The sequence below is a fragment of the Carassius gibelio genome, chromosome B22 (genome assembly GCF_023724105.1).
Source record: "Carassius gibelio isolate Cgi1373 ecotype wild population from Czech Republic chromosome B22, carGib1.2-hapl.c, whole genome shotgun sequence".
Taxonomy (NCBI): Eukaryota; Metazoa; Chordata; class Actinopteri; order Cypriniformes; family Cyprinidae; genus Carassius; species Carassius gibelio.
The window spans coordinates 9,510,021-9,530,476 of NC_068417.1; the positions used below are offsets into that span (position 1 = coordinate 9,510,021).

A 20,456-nucleotide genomic window follows, 5' to 3' on the forward strand; every position below is an offset into this window, starting at 1 on the left:
GTCATAAAAACACATTTCAGACTCACCATCCAGACGCCAGAAACACAAACAGAACAAAACAATCCAAAACATCTTCATCAGTTTCAGTCCACAAATCATATGAAAAGATAAACTCTTCAAAACTGGTTCAGTGATACAATGACAGATGAGCTGATGTGAGACTGCTCTGTAGTAAAGTGAAGTGAAACTCCACCTTCGACTAATATAACTGCACACTTTTAAGTGTTAATGCATGTGACCATCTAGCACTGTTTTTTTGGCAAAAAACAAAAACACATTCTGAACATTGTCACTTTTAGCTCCAGAAGGTGTCAACTTCCTGTAGGTCAGTGGTGTTGTTTTCAACAGTAACAAACTGACCCATAATATGTGAAATGTGTCTTTAAGCTCATTTGTTGTTTATTTCTTATCAAACGTCTGAATTGTTTCTCCTCTCACTCAGACTGATTTCAGAGTTGGCTTTATGGAGCAGGAACAGATCTCCTGCTTAAGATATTTTAGATTTAGTCCGAGAGCTCTCAGTCCCTCCATTGAAGCTGTGTGTACGGTCTACTGTCCATGTCCAGAAAGGTAAGAAAAACATCATCAGAGTAGTCCATGTGACATCAGAGGGTCAGTTAGAATATTTTGAAGAATCGAAAATACATTTTGGTCCAAAAATAGCAAAAACTACGACTTTATTCAGCTTGCCTTCTCTTCTATGTCTATTGTTAGACAGTTCAAATCAAAGCAGTTTGTCATATCCGGTTCACGAACGAATCATTCGATGTAACCAGATCTTTTTGAACCAGTTCACCAAATCGAACTGAATCGTTTTAAACGGTTCGCATCTCTAATGCGCATTAATCCACAAATTACTTAAGCTGTTAACATGACTTAAGATGTTAACACTCCCTCTGAGTTCAAACAAACCAATATCCCGGAGTAATTCATGTACTCAAACAGTACACTGACTGAACTGATGTGAAGAGAGAACTGAAGATGAACACCGAGCCGAGCCAGATACGAACAATAGACTGACTCGTTCACTCATTTAAACGTTGCATCTTGTAATGTAGCGTAACCAGTAATTTATTACATGATACCAGAACAGAAACAACTGAAGTCATGATAACTTTTAAAACTCACCATCCAGACGCCACAAACACAAACAGAACAAAACAGTACAAAGCGTTTTAAGACAAACTCTTCAAAACTGCGTCAGCAATAAAATGTCAGATGCACTGATGTGAAGAAACTCCACCTTCATCTAAAATAACTGCACATCTTCACTCTGAACTTTGGGTCTGTCCAAATTCTCACACTTGCAGTCTTGGCCTCTTATATGTAGGCAACAGGAAGTAAGTGTGCAAGACTTTAAAATGGCACACTAAACCCACACAATCTTGAATACTGGTTCAGAGCATATCCCATCATGCATCACATTTGGGAACTCACATCATACAAATAAGTCATCTAGTTAGATGAACGGTCAAGTCCAAAGAACAGAAACATGGGTATCTATTTACAATCATTTACAGCTTCAGTAGGCCTCAACTTCCTGTAGATCAATGATGTCATTTTCAACAGAAACAAACAGACCTGCAACGTGTTCAAAGTGTCTTAAATCAACAGTTTCATCTTGTCATGAGTTTCTGCGGTCAATGGAAACAAGGATGAAGCATTATTTGAAACTGGACGTCACAAAGCTCAGTGCAAGTAGTTCATTCTGTGTGATCAGTGATCTTTCAGTGATCAGTTTTGCCAATGTCAGTGTTGTTCCACAATGTAGATTTACTTCACTTCTTCTCAGCAGGAGAGACAATGAAGAAACCTTTCACTTGACATCATAAATGTAATAAAACTTGGAGAAACTCTTGAACCTCAGAGTGAGAAAGCTTTATTGATAAAGACAAGCAAGCCATTACAGATGGGAAATGGACAGCAGTAGTAAAGTGAGGTTTGTGTATCTTATAGAAAAATATAAAATATATAATTTAGAGAGAGAGCTTTCATGTTCAGCCAGAAGAGAAGCTCAGGCAAGATCCTTATGAGACAGGACATTTTCCTGATGTGTGAATGTGTCCGTGATATCAGATCTGATGTCATAAACCAGAAAAATGACAGTAGCCACGCCCACCAGAGCAGAGAGGACCAATCGGATCACAGCTTCACAGAGTCTGAAGAATAAAAACACAAGCTCAATAAATGCTAAGTTCTCCATTCACTGATAGAGAGTTAAAAATAAAACCAAATTTTGTCATTTTAAAGATAAAAAAACATATAAATGCAATAATGATCTAGTTTCACAAGTTGAAATTAAAAATAAATAAATAGTGAAACTGATGTTTATCTCGCTGTGATTTTGCAGTTCTGACTTTTGTGTAGAAGAACATGCAACCAATGCTTTGTCCAAAATCACCCTTAAATACGACACTATTATGTCAGAAAACAGAATGATCTGAAACACGACTGCACTGTGATATGTATCTAATTCTCTCAGTCCGCCTGCACAGTTTATACTCGCGCATTTATCCTCATGAACATCAAGAAGCTTTCACTGATCTTACATTTTTCAATCTTAAAACCAGGAAAAGGTTTTAAATATTAAAAAAAAAGAATTCGCAGGGATTTTTAGCCCCATATATTTTTATATATATTAAGCTGCCATTCATTTCCATCACTGGTGTATGCGCGGCAGGGCTCTTTTTCAAGTATAAGTGGATATACATGTGAATACTGATATTGACGTACCATCACACGTGTGACAGAGTTGAGTGATGTTGACATGAACAGTCTGGTGGCTGATGGGATTGTTAAGCACACAGCTGTACGTGTTTTTATCTTGATTTTCCACCCAGAGACGTAAAGAAATGTCACTGCTGAGACCATACACTCTGAAGCTGGTCAATAAACTGTTTCCTTTGTACCAGGAGAGAGTCACATTTCTCACATCCGCAGCCGAACACACAACTGAACATGAAGAACATTCTGAAGAGACCCGGCTGATGACAGGAACAGGCAGACGAGCTGAAATCATGAGAGAATAAAGAGAAATGAGGATGAGTGAAGATACTGAAGTAGGTGAGGAATAAACATTGAGAGGAACCATGACTAAAAACAACAATCTGCTATAGAAAGCCAACCTAGTCATTTCAAGTATTTAGCGATAATAATATTCTTGATAAAATGTCTAACTCACCATAGACAGTGAGACTGAATCTATTTCTCACATGGTTGGTCAGTAGTTCATAACGTCCAGCATGTTGAGTTGTGGTGTTTGTGATGGTCAGAGATCCAGTTTGATTGTTCAGCTTCAGTCTGTTTCTGAATCTCCCGTCAAGAACATCATCATATACAGTGATTCTGTCGTCTGTTACATTGATTTCAGCTATTAAAGTGTGTTCTTTTCCAAACCTAAACATCCACTGAATCCAATCATCATCCTTCATTTCAGTAAGATCAGAGAATAGAGTGACTGAATCTCCTTCATTTACTGAAATTAGTCTCAGTCCTCGAGCAACAAACCCACCTGAAGAACAGATTTTTTAACAGATTAAAGCTTTAAAATCACCTAATGTTGGTTTGATGTAGCTTCACTAGAATACTTGTAATTACTTTAGTGTGAAGTGAAAAATATAACTACAATAATAAGAAAGACTTCTAGAACTAATGTTGTTTGGTAGTTGAGCTTCATATTTATTTGATTGAATCAGTCCCTCATAACTGAGTTTAGACCAGAATTTAAATCTGGTCTGAGAGTAAAATCACCATTCAGTTATGTCTATATGAGAATAACTGTTAATGTTAATCCTCTCATGACTGATATACCAATAATTTCTGCATAGTACCAAAAATGAAACAACCATAAAAGCCATAAAAACCCATTTCAAACTCACCATCCGGACACCAGAAACACAAACAGAACAAGACTAATTTCAGTGACATTTTTCTTCTCCGGTTCACTGAAAAGCTCTTGGTAGTAATCCACTGAAACATGACTGAACTGTGATATTTATTTGCTTGTTTGTGAATCCTCCCCCAAACTCAGTTTGTTTCCATCCACACGCTCATCTCATTTAACATCACGAACATCAGCAAGTGTTTGCTGTTCAAATTCACTCTGGCACTGAATAAATGTAATGTAATGTATGAATGTAATCTGGATGTTTTACATCTCCCATGTTGTCTTTATCACATGACCTATCAGCATCATATGATGCTGAAAAACCAACATGATGTGCTGGACCAACTGTCAAAAATGTCCATCTAACGCATCTTTACCTAGTAAAACTATAAAAAAGCAGCAGAGCTTACTGTAAAAAGTGCTGAGTAATCACGTCATCTCTATAAGAACTTTATGTCAGAAACGATTGGCCAGTATTTTGAAAAGGTCCCGTTCTCACATTATCTTTTAATAGCAATTTGCCATACTGAAGAGACTGAACATGTGAAAAGGGCTTATGCTGTGTCTAAAAGGTAACTCGGTGTTAACTTCTTGTTTGTTGAACTGTTGCATAAAATCAACATCACATTTGCAATCTTGCTGAGATCACGCTCTTGCAATATTGCATAACTCAGTCATATACAAAATATACAAAAAAATAAAAAATAAATAAATAAAAATACTCATATCTTGACTTTTGTTAAATCACTAAGTAATATTTTTTTTACAGGTTTGTCTTTACTTTTAAACCACTGAAAAAAAATAATACCAATTAAAAAAAAGAAATTCATTATATTATATTTTGAGGGAGTTACAAATTTATTCACTGTAGTGGACAGCATGCATCAAACGTATAAAAAGTGAATCAACAGAACTTAATGAGCTACATCATGTAGTGAAAGTGTGCACGTGGGAAAAAAATACACTTCACCTTCCGAATACTGACTAACACAGCAACCACAAACATCCAGCAAGAAGCTGTTTATCCACTGACAGATCAAACCACGTTACTTTAATAGATTGTGCAAAACAAACAGGAACATTTTGTAGGGTCCATTCATGTATGTCCATTCATTCCATGTATTGTTACAACAAAATATATCAATTTAAAATTAATGAAAAAAATACAGAAACCTGTAAATGTAATTTTAACTGTATTTATAGCCTATACTGTAGCAAGGTTTAGAAAAAGCAAACATTCAACATAAAAAACTTAAAATATAAACTTTTAGTGAATCAAACTCTCCAACTAAAAAAAAAGCATGTGAAGCGTCGAGCACCTCCTTCTGGATGAAGCATCAAGAGGGGAAATGGACAGTGATGAAGCGCTTCTACACTTAATAACATATATGTCAAAGATATATATATATATATATATATATATATATATACAAAAATAATCCCAGGGTTGCGTTCAGCCCTGACGAAACATTGCAAAACATGTTTAAATGGAAACAGTGGTGCAGAATAGTGAAGGGATTGGTGGAAAAGTTTATGAAAGTGTCACTCCGCAATACAATAGCAAAATACATATGTATAGTATTTTTTATGTTCCATTAATCAGTATCTAGCACAAATTCTAAAGGAAAGGCAGATACACGTGGAGAGTGAAAAAAAACACGTTTATTCTAAAGAAAGCATTATTTGATAATCTAGAGTATTCTTCATTCAGGATCACAATAAACTCATTAGAGGAAGATCATGTAGAGGAAATATAAAAAAACAAAAATCACATTATATTTTAAACAGTAATAGAGGGTAAAAGGCAGATGGAGTTATTGTAAACAAAATATAATTTGTGAGAAATAGAATCAGAGAAAGTTTAATCATTGTTCAGAGCTGAAACACGTGTTCGTCACCGCCTTCCCTAACCTACATCACAATTCATTTTCATACATACATCCTCTTTTACATCATGGCAAATAAACAAGCTTTTGCTGATCTTACATTTTCAAACTCAAAACCAGGAACAGAGTTCAGAAAGTTCTGACAATCAGCAAACAGCTTGTCTAAAGCCATTTAAGTCTAAGTCCAAACCAATGCAAATTAAAACAGTCTTGGTGATATGTCTCTGCCCATGGCATTTTCAAGTCACAGTGTGTATCAGTCTCTCCTCTCTTCCTTCTCTGCAAATGTCTTAACTGCTAAAACATCATACTACCACAACAAAATTAACAACTGTTCTGACTCTCGCACACATTTCAAAACTTTCTCTTCTCTTCTTAATCTGCCTCAACCTCATCCTTCATCGACTCTTACGGCCGACAACTTTGCAGTTTTCTTCACACATAGGACAAAAACCATCAGTGACCAATTCTCCACACCACAGACTGATGATAAAATCACAACTTCTTGCTACTGGGGTTTCTCAAGGCTCAGTACTTGGACCATTTCTCTTGTCCATCTACATGATGTCATTAGGATCTGTCATTCATGTAGTGGGGAGGTCGTGGCCTAGTGGTTAGAGAGTTTGACTCCTAACCCTAGGGATATGGGTTCAAGTCTTGGGCTGGCAATAGCATGACTTAGGTGCCCTTGAGCAAGGCACTGAACCCGCAAATGCTCTCTGGGCACTGCAGCATAAATAGCTGCCCACTGCTCCAGGTGTTGTGTCCTTGGTTTGTGTGTGTGTGTGTGCACTTTGGATGGGTTAAATGCAGAGCACAAATTCTGAGTATGGGTCACCATACTTGGCTGAATGTCACTTTCATGGCTTTCCACTTTACATGGCACTTTCACTTTACATGGCTTTTCCTATCACTGCTATGCTGATGACACTCAACTCTACTTCTCATTCCATCCAGATGATCCGATGGTAGCTGCTCGCATTGCAGCCTGTCTGAGTGACATTTCTAGATGGATGAATGACCATCTCCTTAAGCTCAACCTTACTGAGACAGAACTGCTGGTGGTTCCAGCTAAACCATAATTTCATCGCAACTACTCTGTACAGCTGGGTTCGTCAATTTAAATGTAAATTTAAATTTATGCATTTAGCAGACACTTTTATCCAAAGAGACTTACAGTGCATTCAGGCTACCTATTTTTATCTATCATTTTTACTTATCACCAATTTAAGAATACTTTTTAAGAATAAACTTTTTTTCTGCTAAGAACAAACCAAGTTGAAAACATTTAAGAATGCAAATCTGTGTGTATGTTGCACAGCGCTGAACCATTATAAAACACATAGAGTTAGTATTCCTCAAGAGAGTGTTCAACATAATAAATGTCATAAAAAAACATAGAGAGTCCCTCGAAGCTCAGAGTGAGAAAACTTTATTGATAAAGGTAAGCAAATACAGATGACAAATGGACAGCAGTAAAGTGAGATATGTGTGACTCTAATAATTTGTTTGTTGTATCTGATGGATATATATATATATATATATATATATATATATATATATATATATATACACATAAACAATAAAGCATTTAAACTAGATTTTACGGAAATGATAATAATGCGATAGCACTTCTGTTTTCTTGTTTTCATGTTCTGCCAGTTGAAGAGCTTCAGTATTAAAGCCGTCTGATCCGTATAAAATAAAACTACAAGGTACAATTTAAAGTGCTATACAGACCCAGAAAATATGAAAGCTAATGTTGTAATACAATTAAGATTGTAAAAAAAGGCATTGTAATATTGATGAATCATGGTATTTGATCATATACGCGAATGTTACTATTAATAATATTTTAGACTGAAAATGATTTGCTAATAATTAAACAGCAAAAGCATAGTACAAAAGCATTTGTATTAAAATAATAAAAAAATGATACACAAAATTGTTATACAATTAATGACATGCGAATTTAGGTTTGTGACGCTGGAATACATGCATGATCTTGTTCAGCTCTTCTGGATCTGATGTCATAAACCAGAAAAATTACAGTAGCCACGCCCACCAAAGCAGAGAGGACCAATCGGATCACAGCTTCAGTAGAACCACAACAGTGTTCAGAGTCTGAGGATTAAAACATCAAACTGAGATCAGCTCAGTCAGTAGACGTTAATATCAACACCAACTTCAACTAATATCAGCTCTGCTGTACCTGAACATGGTTGACAGAGTTTGCTGATGTCCAGATGTTGAGTCTGCTTGCAGATGGGATTGTTGATCACACAGCTGTAGCTGTTTTTCTCCTGATATTCCACCTCCAGAGGTAGAGAGAGACTGATGCTGAGATCAGACACACTGATGCTGGACAATAAACTGTTTCTTTTGTACCAGGAGAGAGTCACATGACTCACATTCACCACTGAACACACCAGTGAACAGTTTGATGATGATGATGATGATGATGATGATGATGAACATTGTGAAGAGTTTCTGCTGATGACAGGAATAGGCAGACGAGCTGAAAACATGAGAGAATAAAGAGAAATGAGGATTAAAGATGATACTGAAGAATACAAAGAATGACCATTGAAAGAACCAAGACTGATTTAAAGTAGAAAGTTTAAAACAATCTGATGCTCACTGCTAAAAAAAACTAAGTGAACACTTAAATCACATACTGAATCTCAATGAATATATTCAAATTGATGGTGAATGCCTGTGCTGATTTGCTGTCAGCTATGCATTAAAACATTTTAATGCATTGGTAGTTCCAGGTCAGTTTAATTACCTTACTAGTTTAATTTGCTGCTTTAAATGACACCATGGGAGAGAGAGAGAAAGAGAGAGAGATAGAAGATCATGCCGTGCAAATACAGAAACATTCAGGGGCAAAAAAACATGTCAGTGCTGCCCTGTGAGTTTATTTAATAAAATAGCTTCAACACTGAATTGCTAAATTGTGTTTCTCAGCCAAGAGGGGGTCAAATTGCTGTTTAATTAACTACATTCACAACTTCATACTTTGTAGAGAGAGATGCACATACTAAGGCAATTCACAGACACAACTGTTCTCTCTCTCTCTTTCCGTCTGAGCGGATGTTGGGAGTTAGTGGGCGTAGTTTGCCTGAGTGTGGTGGGTTACAAGCGAGTTTTTTTTGTTTAGTTTTTTGGTGTCAGTTATTTATATATATATTCCAAATGCTGTGTTTGTGTGTACAAAAGAAAGCTTTCTGTTAAGCTAGAAGTTGTGAACCCTGCTTGGCTTTTTCGGTAAGTTTGCTGGTAAGAAAAGGGTCGGCCAGCAAGGAAGATTACATTGTCAAATGTTCCTCCTTTCATAAAGGATGGTTTATTATTAGCAGAATTATCAAGGCATGGATTCTCTCTCTCTCAAAAAAAAAAAAAAAAAAAAATCCCCTAGTCTGTAAATCAATTTGGAGATATATGTATATATGTCTGAATATATATATTTTAGATGCCAGGTTCACATGTTCCTGAAAAGTGAAAAAGATGTACTTAGTGTGGCCTTTAAATTAAAGATAGATGGATATCATTATATTGTCTTTGCATCATCTGAAGCAATGAGGTGTTTTGAATGTGGAGAGGAGGGGCATGTAAGGCATGCCTTCCCAGGGAGGAACAATGATGTGACTGTGTGTGGTGGTGGTGGTGTATCTGTGGGAGAGCAACTACAAGATAAGATGACAAATGGTAAAGAAACAAAGAGCAGGTGGATGAACAGGTGAAAGATACAGAGATATTAAAGATAGATGGAGGGGGGGGGGGTATGACTCATTTTATTAAAAGGAAAAGGACAAAGTTAAATATGAAAAGAGCTAGAATCAGAGTACAATATATGATTCTGATACAATTTTGCAGAACTGTAAAACTGATGAATATATGTGGTTGGGTGGAGATTTTAATTGAACAGAAAATAAGTTATTGTACAGGAATCATGTGGAGTCTCATACAACTTCAAGTACTCCGGAAATTAATAGAGACACACAGCTTATGCAATATATGGAGATAATTTAATGGTAAAGCTATACAAATTGTTACATACAAGAGATAATTTTCTTTCTATGGCAACACCTGATAGATTTTATTGTTTTAAACACCATGTAAATGTTAACATTATACTCACTAGCAATTGAACCACTGTTAGCCAAATTAAGGAAGAAGATTGTGGGTTTATCATTACATTGTTCAGGGTTGCAGCATCAAGTGTCAGCATATGCTGACAATGTTATGGTTTTAATTAACAGCCAAACAGATATTGATAATTTGGTCTCTGTGGTAAAGAATTTTGGTTTAATTTCACTTGCCCATGTAAATTGGGAAAAGAGTGATGCTTTGGCAATTGGAAAATGGGCGGAGGGTTTACCAAAGTTGTCTGAGCAGATGAGATCGACAATATTTGAGATTTTTTCTTGGTAATGAGGAACTAAATCTGCCAGTAGGAGTCATTAATTTGTTTGATCCATTCAAATGAAAGATTAATTCAGGAATTAAGTAAATAAATCTCTTTATGAATGGGCCATTGGGTTCACCAGAATCGTCAAAATCGATCAACACACAACAGTTCTGCTGTGGATTTAAAAGTTAATATTATCGTTGGCAAAAGTAAACTAAAACAGACACTATTGTGCTTAAATATAAATATAAATTTTGTATTTATGGAATATTGTACAAAATCACATATGCACTAGTGTGATATTGCTTATCATATGATATAAATAAATGCATAAATTCATTTCAATTCATTAAACATTGTAATTGCAAGACAGCCCTACTCTGAAAACACTCTGATATATATAGAGTTAAATATAAATTTATATTTAATCATTTTAAGAATGAAACCTTTAAATGAAATACTTCTTAATATTTACATAAAAGCTGCAATAAATAAAACAGATTGATATTCAAAATAAAACTCACCACTGACATTGACAATGATGTTTTTTCTCATACGGTTGCTCTGTACGCCATAAAGTCCAGCATGTTCAGTTCTGATGTTTGTGATGGTTAAACATCCAGTTTGAAGATCCACCTTCAGTCTCCGCCTGAATCTCCGGTCATAATTATCATTTACAGTGACACTGCTGGCTGTTACGTTCATTTCAGCTATTAATGTATTTTTATTTTCAAACCACCACTGAATCCGATCATTATCCATCCTTTCATCATGAAAAGTGTGTAGAGTGACTGAATCTCCCTCCATCACTGACTTCACCACATCTGCATCACATTGCAATCAAACAGAAACAGGCTTCTCACAATCACAAAACAGTTTTCTAGTCCGCTCGCTAACGCGAAAAATTCCCAGACACAGAAAGAAATGTTGGCACACTCACCAGTAAATCCATGCATAGTCAATCATGTATCTATTGTCATGTCTATTGCAATGCTCTCCAAAACTGAAATTTTCAGCAGGTGTCTGTGGAAGAGGGGGAGGAACGCAAGAGCATCTCGCCGCAGCGCTCCTCCGAGAGAGTTGTTATTTCCAACATTGACCTTGGCCAAGGCCAGTGCTGGTAGAGAGAACCGAAAGAAGATACAATTCCAATTGTTTGGTCCTGGGGCGATTAGCCACGTTCCAATTACATGGTCACTCTCTTTTTTCCATTCTGGTCACCTAATCCATCCATTTTCTCCAGTTTTCTTTCCAAAGCCGTGAGCTTATTTGTGGTATTATCCATATTGTGGTTGAAAGTTTCAGTCTCAGTGCTGACCGGTCTGTCCACTGCTTCAATCATGACGGGCAGCCTTGTGAGGCTTTGGACAGCTGTTCCCTTCTCCTGAATTCTTCGATTACCCAGGGCAAAGACTAGTCCAATCTGCAGAAGACCTGTTATCATGGTTCCGAATAGGTAGATATCTTCAATGTCCTCCATGGAAAGAGCCACCAGACACACGACCCGCCATCTCTCCCACGTGTCCATCGTGTAGCCAGCTGCGAACATCCCGGCAGGGCAGTCAGGTGCCCCCGAACCCAAGTTTCTCATCGAGAAGATGGAGTCAATTGAGTTGAGAGAACAGTTGATCAAATCCATGATTTTCAGTTTTGGAGAGCATTGCAATAGACGAGACGAGAGAGCAAGCAGGGAAGGCAAGGGGAGGAGACAAAGAGAAATGCGTCTGACTCTGTTGAGAGCCAAGAAGGAAAAAAGAGTTCTAAACCTGTTCTTCTCCTCAGGTGAACTACTACATTCGCCATGTATTAAACATAAATCTGTATTTAATCATTTTAAAAATGAAACCTATAAATGAGGTACTTCTTTACATTTACAGAAAAACTGTAAAAAAAGATTAATATTCAAAGTAAAACTCACCACTGACATTGACAATGATGGTTTTTCTCATACGGTTGCTCTGTACTCCATAAAGTCCAGCATGTTCAGTTCTGATGTTTGTGATGGTTAGACATCCAGTTTGATGATCCAACTTCAGTCTGCCCCTGAATCTCCGGTCATAATTAGTATTTACAGTTACACCGTTGGCTGTTACCTTCATTTCAGCTATTAAAGAGTTTTCATTTTCAAACCACCACTGAATCCGATCGTTATTCATCCTTTCACCATGACGAGTGTGTAGAGTGACTGAATATCCCTCCATCAATGACTCCACTGCATCTGCATCTGCATCACCTTGAAATCAAACAGAAACAGGCTTATCACAATTTTAAGTAACTTTATAATACTTTAACCCACTCCACACTGCATGAAAAGTCACGTTTTCGGACTATTCACGTTAGCGCACGAACCTTCTGTGTATCAGTTAAATCTCTGTAAATAGCCAGGGGTATCGGACTGGGGGTAAACCAGGGCCTCAAAGGAATAGAGGGCCCTTGAAAAGGCTGGAATATATTTAATTTTACCTGAATATTTTCATTTCCTACTTAAATTTCATAATCAATGTCAGATGAAATGTACATTTTGTGTATTGGCTGAATAACTTTGTTGATTGACTGACGGTCTCTTGATCCCACCCCCCTTGCTAATGCGCCAAATGGTTTAGTCCGTCTGCACGCAGTTTGTTTATGTTAGTTAAGCGTCTGTTGGAGCGCTGTAGAAATGTCTTTTTCAAATAAAGCCAAATCAAGCCAACCAAAAATAAAGTAAAGACAGGAGAAGGAAAAAAAACTAAATGAGGGGAAACAATTGGTTACTGTCTACTTTTCAAAGAAAGGTGAGCACAAACTAGAACATGAAATTTATAGTGCTAAACTGCTTGAATATCCCTGCGAATCTGTGATCGTTAGTGTTAAAAATGAACTGAGACAACCCATTGAAAGAGCAGAACATATACTTTCAGATGGCAAAATACATGTAATCTCAGATAAAGGCTACATCAATAAACTGTACACTAACAATGTTGTTTGCATACAACACACCATTATAATAGCATAATTTTGAAACATGTTTAATTGATTAATTGGTTAAATTAATTAAATTTTACTGAGAACACTCCAATGTCATATAAGCTATCTGTTCCCTTCATATAAGCTATCTGTGCTGGTTGTCTTTATCATTATCATTATGTTCTCTGCTGTAGTAACAAACATAACTTTCATGTGCATCTGATTGAACAACACGGTCTTATTTCAGTGTTGCTTTTTATATTTTGTGGATATCTCAGCTAACATTTGAAGTTAAAATTTGTCTGCGGCAGCTCAGGATACTGTTCCAAATCCTGCTGCACCACAGAGCGCCACTAACATACTTTTATTACCATAAATCACATTATATTTCTCCCAAATTAATGTTAATGTTCATAATGACTTTATCCTAGTCTGGAAGATTGTGTATTTTACCGCATAACCTTTTTTTTCTGTCCGTATGCTTTATATTGGGAGCTAATAATAGCCATGGATCGCGCTTTCTCTTTCCATTTGCTCTGTTTTGTCAAACACCTTTAAAACTTTTTAATTCCTGAAGTTAACTTCTATTTGAACTGTCCTTATATATATATATATATATACTCTGTCTTTATCTGGATGACCCACAGCTATTTTTATGTTTCGTGACAGATGTTCATGAGTCCCTTGATTGTCCTGGGACAGCCCAGAGCAATTTAACTGCCTGCTGTGCCTCAGAAAAATCCTCCAAATACCGCAAATTCTTTGGTTTTCCAACATCTTCTGCATATGGCCCTCCCCAACAATGACTTATGATTTTGAGATCCATCTCTTCACCCTAAGGAAAACTGAAGAGTGAAAATATTATCAGAAGGTGTAAACTTTTGAACAGAATGATGAACTGAACTGCCTGCCCACCAGCAGCTACATAATATATATATATATATATATATATATATATATTAATACTTTTCAGACAAAATGAGTAGTTTACCCTGATTATCCAATTCAAAAAGCTTACATCCTGCGTCTCTTAATGCATTGTGTTGCTTTCTTGAGCATCGGTAAGTTTGTTTACTTTTATATGTGTCCCTCAATTTCCCTCAGTGTGAAAAGATGCATCTGAAATCATACAGTCACTGCGAGAAAGAGTTCAAAACTTCAAAAGATGCAGAATGTGCAGGACCTTGAGGAAGTTTCTGAAGTGCTCAGAACAAAAAAAGGACGCATGAAACTCTATCACAAAACAAACATGAAGCACTATTCCTTCTTCTTTTTCAATCAGAGATAATTATGACTTGCAGACTAAACTTAAACATCTGTTTAATGAAATAGCTTCATCAGGCCAGTCCTAGATTGAAAAATACATAATAATAATAGTTATAAAAAAGTATTATTTTGTTAAATAAATTGTCACATATATAGGCTAATTTATCTATTTTTAATTATGTGAGATTTTTAAAATAAGCAGTAAATGTTAATAGTAACATAATTTTACCCAAATGAAATCATCCTTGTTCCAATGTTAGTCAGGCTAACCAATTATTGATTTTATGTTGAATACGTGTTGATTCTGGGACGTTATTACAACCAACTGAAAATCTACGTCGATTCCACATTAGGTAAGTGAACCAGTTGCCTTGATTTTCCATAATTTTTTGCCTGCTGTTGGATCAACATCATCCAACATCACTGACATTGGAGATCTACGTCGTTTCGACGCCACCAGAAACGTTGATTCTACGCTGATTCTATGTTACGTTCTATGCTATGTTATGTTCATAGCTTAAAGGGTAAATGATATCTTTGGTAATGATTAAAATATAAAAAAGGTGAAATATGCATACAGTACACTCACTATTAAATACAGTGATTTTGAAATACTTTCTCACACTGTTGGTCTGTAATTCATAACGTCCAGCATCTTCATGTGTGATGTTTGTGATGGTCAGACATCCAGTCTGATGATCCAGCTTCAGTCTGTTTCTGAATCTCCCATCAAGAACATCATCATATACAGTCATAATGTTGGTCTGTTTATTGATTTTAGCTAGTAAAGTGTTTTCAGATCCAAACCTCCACTGAATCACATTATCATCCTTCATTTCAGTAAGATTAGAGTGTAGAGTGACCTCATGTCCCTCTATCACTGTTACTGACTCCACTTCATCACCAAACACACCTGAAGAACAGATTACAACAGAATAAGATTTAAATTCATTTGATAAAGCTTCACTAAAATACTATTAATAATTTAAATGAATGATATCTACACGGCACAAAGACAGAAGACAATAAATTAAAAGGAATTAAAGTTTAATGTGGAAAAAAATAGATATATTTTAATACAACACTAAAGGTGTTGCTTGTGTAAGCTTCATATTTTACTGAATCAGTCACTACTGAATAACATGAATAACATGAATTCAAACTATCATGTTGCATTTCTTAATGAGAATAACAGTGAATGTTAATAATCTCTGACTAATGTAATAAATAGTTTATTACATGTTATCAGAAAAGAAACAACTAAAGGCATAGAAACACATTTCACATTTCAAACACATTTCAAACTCACCATCCAGATGCCAAAAACAGAACAAAACTAATTTGAGAAACATTTTCTTCATCGGTTCTCTGAAAAACCCACAATAGTGATGCTTAAAATGTCTGAAAACACTTACAACTGAACTGTGATATTTATCTGGATGAATCCTTCCTCAACCGCAGTTAGTTTCCGCTCACATGTCTATCTCCTTTAAAATCACGAAAATCAGCGAGCTTTTGCTGATCTTACATTTTCAAATTAATTCTGGGCCAGCATTCAGTATCTAATGGTGTTTTATTTAGAGTTGTGAGCTGTCAATCATACATGACTTCTGACTATGAGTGTGCAATATATATACATATATATATATATATATATATATATATATATATATATATATATATATAACAAATGTGTGTGTGTGTGTGTGTGTGTGTCATATCAGGACACAACTCTGTATAATGACATGGGTATGACACAGGTATTACAAGGAAAGGGTGACTTATGAGGACATAACCCATGTCCCCATTTTTCAAAACGCTTATAAATCATACAGAATGTGTTTTTTTTTTTTTTTTTTTTTTGAGAAAGTAAAAATGCACAAATTTTCCTGTGAGGGTTAGGGTTAGGTGCAGGGCTGGACTGGGACAAAAAATCAGCCCTGGACTTCATCCAGACCGGCCCACTATGCATGTAAACACACGCACACGCACACGCACACACACACACACACACACAGACACACACACACACACACACACACACACACTATGGGATGTGGGTACATCCCATAGGTGTAATGGTTTTTATTCTGTACAAACTGTATTTTCTATCGCCCTTCACCAACCCTACACCTAACCCTAACCCTCACAGGAAACTTTGTGCATTTTTACTTTCTCAAAAAAAAAAACTCATTCTGTATGATTTATAAGTGTTTTGAAAAATGGGGACATGGGTTATGTCCTCATAAGTCACCCTCTCCTTGTAATACCTGTGTCATATCCATGTCATTATACACAGTTGTGTCCTGATATGTCACAAAAACACACACACTACATGTCTATACATACATTAATCTGCATGTAAAATTACAGATTAGAATTTATTTACTATCAAAACTAAGCATTTTTTTTTAAATAATAGACAAAGAAAATGCAAATGATTTTATCAGGCTTTATTGTAAGTATCTAAAGGTCTTACAGTAATTTATATGCAGCTGATTATTTTAATATAAATATTAATGATTAGGGTACACAATTTCTGCTGTAACTATATTTCATGAGGTGCAACATCACTGCCAGGGCCTACAGAAGAAGCTTAGTAAACAGTTCACTTTTCTCTGCAACTTTGTCAATGATCACATCCGAGTCAAGAGAGAAAAGGATGTCCCTCTCTGTTGCCATCAACATAAAAGCTTCCAAGTGCTCCTGTGAGAGCTTGCTTCGGAGTCTGGTTTTAATGAACTTAAGCGTTGAAAATGTGCGTTCACAGGCAACCTGAGTGATTGACAGGGTGAGCAGGAACTTGTATGCCAGACCTAGGAGGTGGTAGGCATTTGACATCAGATTGAACCTCCCGAGAATCTGATAGCAACACAGGGGACATTCATTACATGAGGAACACTCCTTGCATCGGATTTCAACCCCCTCATCTTCTGTGTTGTCTTCCAGTGTTTTGACCTTGTAATCATCTAGTGGATACATTTTCAATTTTTCCCACTGTAGAACAAAATTTCTAAATTCACACTGTAAATTCTCAGCAGTTGCTTCACTGTCAAATCTCAACAGACATTTGCTAAGCTCTTGGAACATCAATGGTGGAAGAGAGGACGTCTTTAACTGAGTGAAGTTCCTGGGGTCTAGAAATGCAAGGTCAGCATAGAGTGTTCCATGACCCAGAAACCTCCTGTGCAGTGTCTCAGTAGCTGTGTCCATGATCTGATTATGGACTGTAACTTCATAAACCTTTTCTGGATTTGTGACAGTTTCAGCATGAGGAATCTCTCCAGGCCTGGTTGTCTTCTTCCTCCTCCTTTTTGATGGTAAAGCAGACTCAACTTCCAGCTCTATCTCTTTGTCTTGCTCCAGCAATTTTTCATTTGCCCACAGAACAAATTTCCCTGCAGCTGCATTGACTGAGGCAAAGTCTCTTGACATGCTTTTCAGGCTTTCATGTGTTGCCATAACCATTCTGTGGGCAGACAAAATATCCATCCGTTGTGTTTGGAGGTATTTGGACAGTGGTGATGTCTGCTCAAATAACCTGAGGAAGGTCTGTGCGGTCAGTATCATCTCATACTTAAGAAGAGCCTCAACAAATCCTCGTGCTTGAACCCGAGCAGTTGTTTTCATGGTTATATCCTCTTGTATAGCCGTCAGTGCAAGGATGACATCCACATAGAGACAATTATCTGGATTTGCAAATGATCCAAACACTTTCCTGAGTGCATTATCTTTGGCCCACCACCTTGTCTCGCCAATTGGTGAGAGTCGCCTCTGGTGCTTGCCCTGGCTCTCACTTTCCCACAAATTCATCCTTTTGTATGACTCGCGAAAGAACACAGCAATATCATTGAGCACTGCAAACAGTGAACCACTTTCTATTACTGTTTGGGTTGTGTCAGCCAGAACTAGGTTGAGAACATGCGCATAACACCAAACATGCACTTGATTTGGTGCCACTTTGGACATCTGAGTAGAAAAGCCTTTGTATTGGCCTTGCATATTAGATGCACCATCTGTAGCATGTCCAATGCACTTGCTCAGATCCAAATTGAGCTTCTCAGCAAGCTCTGAAACAAGACTGACAAAATATTGTCCAGTAGATTCCTTACACTTGACAATGCTGATAAGCCTTTCGTGAATTTTGTCTGTAACATATCGTAGAACAACAGAACACTGATCTTGTGATGTGATGTCTTGTGTGGTGTCAATCTGAAGTGAAAACATTTCAGCATTCTTTATTTCTCTCACAATGGTCTCCTGGATAAGCTGCTGAATGGTGTTAATGACAGAATTAATGGTTCTTGCAGACAGTAATGAAACCATGGAACCTCTGCCTTTTGCCCCAGATTGATGAATCTTCTTGGATTTTTCGATACATTCCTTTAAATGCTCTTTTAGACAGATGTCATACTTGCTTAACAGGACTATAACCTCCAAGAAGTTACCATGGTCAATACTGAAGTCATCAAGAGTGTATGCAGCCTCATTCTCTGACCTATAGCTTAGGCCTCTTTTGCCAATCATTTTTACAACATCAACTACACGCTCCAGTACTTGTCGTTTCTTTCGGATTTGTTTCCTGTGCGAGGACAACTGACTTCCACTAAGTAAATCTTTCACATCAGATTTAGAGGCATTTAAAAAGTATGCTTCTGCACAAGTTTTGTGAGCCATGCTCTTTTCATGTTCCTCTAAGCGCTGATGCACATGTTTCCAGTCTGTCATACCACTAATGAAGGGAGATTTGTCAGTTGACTTGGCAAATGCTAAGCAGACAGAGCAATGTAATGCATGCCGTTCTTGGCGGTAAGTAAGCCACATTCTATTAGTGCCATCCTTGCAACAGAACACTTTTTGCACTACTGGATTACTTGATGTTTGTTGAGGATGATACTCAAAAAAGGTCTTCAAGCTGTCATGGTGGGGACGAATGTAGTAATCAATTTGTTCCTTAGTGTTTTCACTTTCCTCTACTGTGTATGTTCTTACTTCTCCACTCTCTCCTATTCTTCCATGTACTCTATCCTCTACTCCATCATGTGCTCTTTCTGTTCCTGAGTCTTTTTTCCTCTCTTCTCTATCCTGTCTACTCTCATCTCCTCTCTCTTCTTCACATTCTTCTCCTGCCTCCTGCCCTCTCTCATCTCCTCTCTCCTCTAATGCGGACCTACTGGACCTAGCCTGAGAATAAACACAGATGATGTCAGAAATGCACAAAAATAGACACAATATGTTCTAAACACTGCACCAAATTTTTTTGACTGTGTTTCATGTTCTTACACAGGGCTAAAAATCTCATATTTATGTTTATAATGGCAAAGAAGAGAGTATGCAGTAAAGAAAAAGACACATGCACCACTTTTCAGAATAATTACAAATAGAACATTTTAGGACCTGAAGAAAAGCTAGTTGTGGAGCTGACTGGAAATCTTGAAGAGGTTTTTTAAGCTCATTCTATTATATATATATATATATTAATTTACAAAAATTACCTATGACCTGTTGGCTGCTGATAGTAGTATTAAGACCACTGATCTACAGTAAACGTGACTTATAAAGACCACTGATCTACAATAAAATAAAAGATTAATTAGGACAAAGAACATTGTGTAGTGATTTTTTTTCTTCTTAACATAAATCAAAGGACTTTCAGCCATGAAATCAATAAAGTAGACTGGCTTACATATTTAAATGCAGAGCTCAATGGGGTTCAAAATTGTACTTGCCCTGCCAAAAATAAATACATAAAAATCTTTGTAAATAAGCTGCAATCTCATTTCACAATTCCAATTTCAATACAACAAAAAGTACAAACTATTAAGCTCAAACATTACTGAAGACAGTAATATATTTATTTATTTATCTGGTAGTCCATAGTATGAAGAATTTTTGGGTATAATATTTCACAGATCACTGTATTTTGCTATATTCACTCACATAAATGAACCAGTGTCCTGCATGCACCCACTAGTAAGACAATATAATCAATTATATCTGATTGTTGGTTTGACTGTGGATAAATTCTTGTTAAAACTACAAAGTAATTCAATAAAGA

General features: G+C 36.6%; 5 protein-coding genes across 7 annotated transcripts in view; 2 read left to right on the forward strand and 3 right to left on the reverse strand.

Annotated features, from left to right (window-relative positions):
- Positions 1–64, reverse strand: part of LOC127987326 (uncharacterized) — a 256,216-nt gene extending 256,152 nt beyond the window's left edge. Inside the window, exon 1 of the mRNA XM_052589611.1 lies at positions 27–64. The gene's annotated coding sequence lies outside the window, so the exon portion shown is untranslated. The remainder of the gene's footprint in view (positions 1–26) is intronic.
- The window catches only part of LOC127987296 (putative autophagy-related protein 11), a 308,120-nt gene that overhangs the window by 82,438 nt on the left and 205,226 nt on the right, over positions 1–20,456 (forward strand). The window lies entirely within an intron of this gene.
- LOC127987310 (neoverrucotoxin subunit alpha) overlaps positions 1–20,456 on the forward strand; it is a 270,558-nt gene that overhangs the window by 13,536 nt on the left and 236,566 nt on the right. The window lies entirely within an intron of this gene.
- On the reverse strand, positions 2,690–3,514 carry LOC127987990 (SLAM family member 9-like). Its single transcript, XM_052590463.1, has 2 exons — positions 3,182–3,514; positions 2,690–3,009 (listed from the first exon to the last, which is right to left on the reverse strand). Exons 1-2 carry the CDS (start codon positions 3,429–3,431, stop codon positions 2,690–2,692), a joined length of 570 nt encoding a protein of 189 aa, XP_052446423.1. The 5' UTR covers positions 3,432–3,514.
- On the reverse strand, positions 7,326–11,263 carry LOC127987333 (uncharacterized). The gene is made up of 3 exons (XM_052589626.1): positions 10,711–11,263; positions 7,985–8,290; positions 7,326–7,896 (listed from the first exon to the last, which is right to left on the reverse strand). Exons 1-3 carry the CDS (start codon positions 10,991–10,993, stop codon positions 7,745–7,747), a joined length of 741 nt encoding a protein of 246 aa, XP_052445586.1. The 5' UTR covers positions 10,994–11,263; the 3' UTR covers positions 7,326–7,744.